At 42.9% G+C, this 9844-nt stretch overlaps 1 protein-coding gene across 1 annotated transcript in view; it reads left to right on the forward strand.

Annotated features, from left to right (window-relative positions):
- Positions 1-905: 905 nt before the first annotated feature.
- Positions 906-9844, forward strand: part of clcn2a (chloride channel, voltage-sensitive 2a) — a gene marked incomplete at both ends in the record, with an annotated part of 56906 nt that continues 47967 nt past the window's right edge. The window contains one exon of the mRNA XM_080503594.1: positions 906-956. Within this exon, the coding sequence (XP_080359720.1) occupies positions 906-956 (51 nt within the window). The remainder of the gene's footprint in view (positions 957-9844) is intronic.

Genomic DNA, 9844 nt, shown 5'->3' on the forward strand with positions numbered 1-9844 from the left:
AGCGGTTTGTAACCATTTTAGCCAGTAAAGCCTTTAAAAACAAAACAAAAAATAATAAAAAAAGTCAAGCCAGGTACGCAAATAAAATTTTAGAAAAGAGAGAGCGATAATAAACCGATGAAAATTGTTCATTTTAAGAGGCTTCAGACAGCCAATACAGAGGAACTGAAGAGCCACATGTTGCAGATGCAGGTTGAATAGAAGTCTATTCCATACATTTTTCCTGCTGGAACCCCCATGAGGTCTGGTCCACACTATGGGAGGCACGACCTCTTCACAACACACAAGTCTACTATATTATTACATTTGAGCTATGAGGGAAGATCATTGAAATCACTGCAGAAAAGTATCGGTGGTACTGAAATGATGTAATACAGTGAAGAACAGGCGCAGATTTAGACTCCTGGTTGTTCCTCCAGGTCTATTAAAAGCAGGATTTGGAAGTCTGAAGTGTGACTGCAGTTAATTACCCTGCATCAGTCTTGATCTCTGTTCATCATGTCTTACTTACACCTGCACGCTCTCGCACAAGAGAAGAGGAGACAAAAAAAAAAAAGAAGAAGAAGCCCACGTAGATCCTTGTCCAGCTCGGAGGCAGAGCAGCACGGTGGACGTGGAGGAGGGAGGCGGTGTTTCACTGTTTAACCGCAGACTCTGCCCGGCGCGCGCACAGACACACGCGCACACGCGCGCATCGTAGCACCGGCGCTTTGCGTCACGCAGCAGGGCTCATGTCAGAAAACCTGTTACACCGCGCACGTGTGACGGCGGGCGCACATTAAAACCAATTTACGTCCCGAAGAATCTCGGGTTTTTTTTTTTTTTTATTGTTGTTGTTTTATTTATTTATTTTTTTGGTTTATTTTTTTTGGGGGGAGGGCGTTTTTAATGAGGATATTGCGGCGATGGCGAAGGACAAGACCGAAAACCGGACGCTTCAGTACCAGCAAACTTTGGTGAGTGTCGGATGAGGTCATCGGCGAGGCTTTGAGTCATGCGTTGGGTGTGCGCGGCTGCATGGACGCTGGTGTGACCGGAGGATGGAGGTGCAGCTGCTGCCTGCTCGGCTGTGTCCTGCCACAGGATGTGGAGACACACTGGGAAGCCCCTTGAGTCAAATAATCCCGTACGAATTCGAAAAGGACACCTTTAATTATTATTTTTTGTAATTAAAATGTTTTATGTGCGTGTTTGTGTGTGCGCGTGTGTGGTCTCTCCCTGCTCCCCCATTCATTCACCTTGATCCACAGGTGTTGCATCACTATCAGCCCCATCCCGCACCCACCCGCATAATTAATTCTTATCAATTCAGATTTCACCAAACCATGTCAGATTAATTTGCTCAGCCCAAGAAACTCGTGTAGAGCTATCTCTGATCACTTTATGTATGGTTTAATGGGTCATTATTAAGATGTTAATAACCTTGAAGTATAGATTAGAGCTTTGTAATGCTTTGCTGAGCTCTAATATATTGAGCTCACGTCCTGTGTCTCCCTCATCTCCTTTATTTCTCCCACAGATCTCCTCATTTAACCCTCTGTCGCCTATCCCTCAGCCCTTACTGTTTGCTCGAGTTGCTCCTTCTACTTATGAACAAAAGTGAAGTGTTTCTGAATATTAATTGTCTCCTGCACCAGTTTTCCCTTTCCCCTGTCAGCGCAGGACTGACAGTGATGCCCCGGAGCACTTCACATAGGAATATCTATATTCAGATAAAGGGACTGAGGCGACCCTGCAGATTAAAGTGTCTTTTTACACCAATCTGTATGTTTTCTGTGGATATCTTTCAGCTCCTTCTTTGCTCCATTTCTTTGTGCATGCATTTACAAAGGGTGCCGGTTATCTGTTGGTCAGTCTGTCCTCGGTCGGCTTTGTGGGACTCGAGTGGCACATGAGATGTTCGTTCTTCCTTCTCCCTTGCTCGTGCTGGTGTTAAGATCGATGCTGTGCTGTGTGTCTCAATGTAGAGATCAATAGTAATGTAAAATGGCAGTCAGAGTCTCTGAGAATTGGAACGTGCTGTCTTGCTCTGACCACAGCCTTCAAATCAATGGCTTTGTCCCCCAAAGACACAAGTGTCTGTTTCTGCACATGAATGCAAAGTTGCAGCATATTCACCTAAGCTGAAATGGCACGTGTTTTTTTTTGTTTGTTTGTTTCATCTGAATGATGTTTAAAGATAGATAGGAACCGAAAACCATCTGATAAATGAAGGCTCACAGAGTTTCTTGCAGGTGTAGCTGCAGCCTAAAATTGGATGGTAAATATTGACAAAAGGATCCTTTGTGTTGTATTGTTTGCCCTCAGCAAAAAAATTCAGGGGATTTTCAGCCTTGCATTTGCTTGGATTTTGGAAGCAGAGAGACGCTCGCGCTGTGGCAGGACTGAGCAGATGACACGCAGCAGATATAGAACTGTAGAGATCGCTCTGATAACTTCTCCACAAGGAAGAAGCACACAAATGTCATCTCTTCCTTTTCAGCTATTGTACTCAAAAATGCCAATTCCCTCCAGTCTATATATATTTGCGGCAGTAATCTTTTAATAGAGTTAGGAGCTGATAGACCGCAGTGTTCACAAAGACAATGGGACAAAAATAAACCTTTCATTCAAAGCTCCAATTGGTGCTTGGATTTTCCGGTCATTGCTGTGACAATCCACTAAACGTGGCAGGTAGCACAAGCGTATCACATGGATGCTGCTAATGGCGAGATAATTGATACGATTGTGTTGCAAATGCCCATGTTAGGGCCACATTGCTTATTAGGGCAGCCCTGAAGAAAATGATATTCTGATATGTAAATGATTCCCATTCATATGTTGTGCACTGATGCTGCACCAACTGCATTTCCTGGAAATTGCTTGGAGAGCATTTTATTATCCCGGCTAACTTTTCAGGGCTCATTATCTGAGGAGCGAAAACAGAAAAGGAAAAAAAACAAAACAAACCAACGGGTTATTTATATCCACAGCGATATTCAAGGGAAAAGCAGTGTGGATGATCTTTGTTTTATTTAGCAGCCGTTGTTTTCTGTGCGAGGTTGCAGTCGGGCTCCATAAAGAGTGAGTGACGGCCGGAAGGAAACCAGTGTGTTGGTGCTCAGGTCGACGGCTCGTGCAACTGTCAGGTAGAAGTGCATGCTGGGACGGCAGGTAGTGGCATGGCTGCCTCCCCGCTGTCTCGCGGGATGCAGGAATGGAGCAGGTAAACTGGAGGAGAGGAACGACGGAGTGAGAAGAATAGAGACAGACGGCGTTGTGGCGCAGCCTTTCCATCTGAAGCCTTTTCAACGGCCTTTTATTAGCAGTGTAGGAGGTCTGAATGTGTCATAGGGTTCGCGTGTGTGCATGTGTTTTTCTCTCTACAGAAGCGTGGGTAAGTTAAGTCCTGCGTGCGCGTTTCGTTTGTGAGTAAACGCGTGTGTGCGTGTGTGGGAGGCCGTGCGCTGCGCCTACGCATATGTAACTTTCCTGCACACATGCACGCTTACGAGTGCGTGGTTAGATCGCTGTCGGAGCAGATGTTAGCGACAGCATGTCCGTGTCCCTGCAGCAGCAGGTGGCCTTCGGATTTCACTGCATCGACGATCAAAGTCATGATCCACCTGAGAAAGGAAAGGGGGGAAAAAAGAACCACCCCTCAACCCCACCCTGCACCGCCCGCCCCACCACCACTGGGCACTGCAGCAGGGAAAAAATGGAAGAAGGAAAAAAAAAAAAAAACCCACACCACTACTCTTGCAGTACAAATGCTGTTGCCTTTCACGAGTGCGTATTTGTTTCTGAATGACCTGCCGCATCAACAGTAAAGACACTCACCTCTTCCCATTCTCCTTTTTTAATCTCTCCTCTTTCTATATTTCTGTGGTTGATAAATGATTTAAAACCTCACTACTGCAACACTTGATGTAAAATCCTCATAGTGCTGCAGAACAGGAAACTCGTCCTTGTTTCACTCGGTTTGGCAAAACTATTGGCAGCCAGTTCACATAATTGTACTGATTATGGACATTTCATCAAACACACTGAAACAGATCAATACAAATCTCCACGTGCGTGTATATTTGTTTATGTGTATGTTGTGTAGGATAAATACCTGTGCAAGTACAAACCTCACATGGCACTGATTTGGCTGTAGGGTAATGCAATCGATGCCATTCTGTGAGGGAATATGAAAAAAAATGATTTTAATAGATTTGTCAGATGTTAATTTTTGTCCAAAATCAGCGTTCACGTGTAAAGGTTGTTGTACTGACTTGTTTTTTGTATGTTCCTATTACAATAATTTCATTTTATCAGGCTTTTGTTTTTCCCTCTTTTTCCAAAACTACCATTATAGCATCTTTCTCCAACTTACTGACGTTAACTATTACATTAAACTAAGCTAAATATTGCCAGTAGTTCAGTAACACTACAAACATATGGCTATGTGGAATTAATATTCTATTCTATTCTATTCTATTCTATCCTGCTCTACTCTACTATCTTATCAAGGTAAAGTGATCCTATGTTAGTGCTGTTAAGCTCATACAGCACAGATGCTATAAATAGAGGCTGCCACTATTGTTACCTCTATATTCCATGTTGCTGTTAAGAGAACTGAGTTGGCTCAGCATTATTCAAGTGCTCTCCGGGCGGTGAGTAGGAGTTTAGTGAGAGTGTAACCATTAACATAACAGGTGAGGCTCATGTTCAGCTCAGTGAGCAGGATGGAGAGAAGGAAAGAGACAGACAGCATCTGTGCAGCTTCACAACTGCCCTCACATACAAGGTAATGAGACATGCACATAAACTCCAGTGTTTGAAACCGCATTTTTAATTAGTAATTTATTACCATCATGTAACGACAAGTAAGGGCCCTGCAGTCATGTCTCACATTGTAATATGTGATTTTTGACACTGGTAATGACACACATTATGTGGTGGGCTCTGTGTAGTTTTAAAATGTTTATGATGCAGTCAGAATTGTAAATTGCCGTGTTTTCCAGATGATAAGCCGTGACTTTTTTTCCCAACACTTTGAACCCTGTGGCTTATAACACGATGCTGATAATTTATGGATTTTTACAGGTTAACAGGTTTCGGGCCGCCAGATTTTACTTCTGCACATAGATACATGCTGTTTTTAGAGCCTCTGCTTCTCCAAAACTTGCCTTAAAAGTGACATTTCGGCTCTTGGTGAGCTCCTCTTGTGCTGCTTTCTGTGGTCTGGAGCTCCAGCAGCTGACTGCTGTCAATATTGTGTTCAGAAGTTTTGTTTGGGGGGGTTTTTTTGTTAAATTTTGCAGGTGTGGCTTACATTCCGGTGCACTCTATCGTGCTGAAAATTCGGTACTGCTTTGTCATTCAGTGAATCAGCAGAAAGAGCTAACACAGAGTGGAGAATGTTCTTTTTTTCACATGTTTCTGGGATTAAAGACCGACAAAAACAACCTGAATTTTATCGCTGTATCAGCAAATTTCACTTTGTGGAGTCATTCGTTTTTGACCTTGGAGCTTCTGTCAATGTGAAACACATTGCTGCATAATTGCTTCGTCGCCAACTTGAAATACAGTCATCCCACATTATGATTTCTTTGTGGAAAACAGTCTGCTGCTATCAGCAACAAAATGATGTGGTTCTCACATTGTTATTTACATTACTACAGAAGCACAGTGAGCAAAAAAAGAAGAAGTAAACACACCAGTGTGAGATCTGTCGTCTTCCTTTTTTCCTTCCCCTCGTTTGTACTGTTTGTTTAAAGCACGATGGACCAGTCGGTAAATATGGACATGCTGCTTGCAGCTTACTTCCATCTCTGTAAAGGATTTGTGGCGTTTCAGATGAACCGTTGTTACTGTACCGCTCCATTTGGTGCGACGACAATTAAAAGTGTGCTGGTGCTTTGTGAAAAGAGCTCCAACATCTGAAAAAGATCTCGATACTGTACACGTATACAGTGTGTCTGGCTATTTTTAGCTCCCCCTCTCTATTCTCATTGCACGCGCATGCTCGTGCACAGCCACACACACACACACACACACAGAAACGCGTCGTGTCTTCAGGGAGGTCCAGTTGCTCATAGTCAGCATTCTGTCCGTTCTCCCACACAGAAGCTGGCATGATTCCATTTCAGATCCTGTCACTTGCAAGCAGTGCTGTTACCTGCACAGCACCGAACGGGCCACTGCAGAGGCTGCAGCCACAAGAGAAAGAATCAATCTGATTTCATTAGACCCTAAGAATAGACTCATTTCACCGTGCCCACAAACCAAAGAGTCTCATTTTAAAATCTCATAAATGTCATTAAGCATGCACTAATAGTTGCACACTTTGGTGAATCTGTCGAGAAAATGAGGGGAATTAATAATGTGCGATCAGAAATTAATGGCAGTCCAAATGATGTAACCAACAGCGCGGGGGAGGGGGGGGGGGGGGGGGGGGGGGGGGTGCAAGAATAAACATTAGCAAATACTGGGGAGAGAAAATGATCGAGTTAGTGTAAAAAATGATGTGCAGGGCAAAAGATTTCCCTGGTGTCCAACAGAAGTTTTAGAGAGACAACACAAACATTACACGTCTCATTACCACTGACGCCTCCTCGCTTTAATAATGCATGAACACGTGAGTAGAATTCAAATTCTCTGGGTTAGACGCAAAGTACAGTATGTACGGTTGGGCGATTTATTCTAATATGATGCTTCGTTTTCAATTACATGACAATATGTTTGAAATGTGACTAAGTAGGACGACGTTACGGACGAGTGTTTAATGTGCGTGCTGCACGAACATCAGCAGCCAGCTTGACATTTGTTAGATGTCATTCTTCTGCACTCGTTTCTCACATTTCCACTCTATCTACTGCAACTATCTATTAACCCAGCAAGTCCCAGAGGAACGGGTGACACCTTACATCTTCAGAGCGTGAACGTGAGACACTTTTATTTTTTCTTTAATAACCCTCTGCCAATGAAATGTGTCATTATCTACAGAAATACAGCGTGAAATAGTTGGAATTATGTCAAATGCAGCTCTAAAGGGAGAAGCACGTAAGAGGACACAAGCAATTGAAATTTCAGGTCTTAATGGATTAAAAGAAAAAATAAGAGTAGTTGTTATCAACAAAGCAACTATTTTTAAATACAGACCCAGCAGTAAGTCACTCCTTATTCATGATTAGAAATTAGCTGGCAAATGTCAGAAAACAGTAAAAATATAAGACACAACTTGGTTTTTTTTTTATTCCAGTTGGGACAACAAAAAGTGTTCCTCAGAGTTAAACCACTACCGGGCTTCATCCCTGTTGAACATCAGCAGGTTGTGATTCAGTTGCAGTTTATTGTCAGTTCAATGTCAGAGTGTCCTTAAGCAACATGCTGTTGATCTCAGCCCTCCCTGTGGGAACAGGCTGTGGAGAAATGAAATGCAGAGAGGAGTGAAAATGAGGCGCAAAGAAAGCTGAAAATCACCACGCTGGTAGTTTTGCCCATTGAGGTGTGATTGATGACATCCAGCAGTGACACAAAGCATCCAACAGTTTTCTGACGAAAGTTGGAATTTACTCACAGATGTATCTTTTACAGAAGCCCGATGGGAAATAAAGTGAAGCAGCAATAATAGCGTATCTGGTTAACAAGCAAAAGAACACTGAATGGATAACATATTAAATTACAGGTAAAAAGTCAACTATAGAGTTAAAAAGACCACATAGTTTGTTGTATTTTTTAAATGAACAATACTTATAATATCTCCTTTTTATGGTCGACTTAAAGTTTAGAAATACTCGTCTGTGTTCATATTTCATCCTTAAAAATCAATAATAGGAGCCATATTTTGCAATAAATTGTGTATTGAATTGTTCAAATGTGACGACTTCCTTACTTACTTTGCCCTGGAACAAGAGTTCCATGTCTACAGTGAACAGTGACGCTCCAGCAAACACCCAATGTGTAGAAGGTCTGGCACGATTGTATTATTTTAGGGAAGGCTTTTAAAAGAGGGGCCCTGTGGTTGTTTGGATCTAAACCTTTATTGGGCAGACAATAAAATATTCCTAAATTGAGAATTTCAACATTGTTATGTCGGGATGTTGCAGCATTGACCTTTTGCCTTGTTTGTGACTTTTTAGAGTCAGTATTGAAAATCACAACAAAATTGTATTTGTTTATTTGTATAATTTGTTGGAAAGTGAGCACCTTGAGCTCAGAGAAGTAGACTTTGGATTGGGAGGTTGCCGGTTCAAATCCCACAGCTGATGTGTCACCATCGTGGGTCCCTGGGTAAGACCCTTGACCCCCGCCACCTCCCCGGTGCACCCTAATGTCGCTGCACCTCCACATCCTAGAAATAGGACGGGTCAAAACAAAAAAGAAGGAATTTTCCCAAGGCAATTAATAAAGTATGATTGGTTTAGTTTATATATTTAAGAGGATCTCTAATTTGGCTGAAATTCTCAATGAATCCTTCAACAAGCTTTCACAGTCCTGCTGTCTCATTCTTCACACTGCATGGTCGTCCCCTGCAAAAGTGTCTCTTTAGACGTAATATAACGGGAAAAAGTGACAAAGTGCAAACGTTAATTGCCATATTAGTACGTTACTTCTCCCCATCTGCCTTTAAATATCCTGCTTTTTGCTGAAACGGTCCATTTTAATGGGATGTCAATTCAGATCTGTAATCACTGCTTTTAGACTCTGTAGCTCAAGACTGGACGTAAATTGTACAGTTTGCTCATTTTAAAGCTGTTGCAAACGTTTTGTTTGTAAATGAGGGTCATGATATACGCAAAGCAACCAGCTTCCTCTCTCCGGTCCTTCTTGTGACAAGACGCCACTCTCTCTGCTTGACACTTCCGTCTCCCTGACATCCCCCGCTCCATCACTCCGCTCACCCTCCATCCTTTGTGATGCTTTCCACGAAGACTTGTTACGGTGTGTTTTCACTCAGTCTGTCTGGGCTTTTCGCACACACACACACACACACACACACACACACACACACACACACACACACACACACACACACACACACACACACAAGTCTGCATTGAGGTTGTTAGGTTTTTTTTTATTTTTAAGTGTTTATTCCGCGGCATGTGTAAAAGATAGAGCTCTCTCTGACTCATAGGTAATTCTTCTAAAAGCAACTTCCACACTACCTATATTAATGCAAATGCAGACAAGTGGGATGAGTCAAATTTGTCACTCCCTCCTCTAATTCAATTTTCGGTCCCATCCCTTGAGGCCAGCGGGTTCAGATTAGCTCGAGTGCTTCAGTCCTCCCGTTATATCCCCGATCTCATCAATACACACTCAGCACGCGCTTAAGTAATCACGCCGCCACAACACAATGGAGGAGTTTAAGGGTCTAAGGCATTCATCATTCCCCCTGCAGTGATGGCTCCCGTCACTTTAATGCACTACAAGGAAGAAGAGATTAAAACCATCTTATGAATATGTATTTATTTAAAAATGTAAAAAAAAACTAAAAATGTAGCACAAATGAAAGTTTGAGAGCCTTCATCGTCAGCGCGTCAAATATTTGTCCTTGCAGCCTCCTCACAGTGAATAAATTATCCTGCAGGGATTTGCTGAATATTAGGAAACGTTTGAGTTCATCTGTTGTGCGAGGCTCGCACATGGTCTGATTTAGAAAGGTGGCAGAGTGAGTGGTGTAGCACGGGGAGTGGGGGGGGTGGGGAGTGGGGGGGTGGGGGGTGGGGGTGGGGGGGTCTTACACTGTGGAAAGTTGATGGACATGTGGTGCTTGAACGGTGCTAAAAAGTCAGTGGGTGATCCTGTACTGTCGGTGGTCCTGCTGAGGGAATGTGAGTAGCAGTACTATAAGGGGTAAGACAGATCTGAA

This window comes from Blennius ocellaris, assembly GCF_963422515.1.
Source record: "Blennius ocellaris genome assembly, chromosome: 10".
In the NCBI taxonomy this organism is placed as follows: Eukaryota; Metazoa; Chordata; class Actinopteri; order Blenniiformes; family Blenniidae; genus Blennius; species Blennius ocellaris.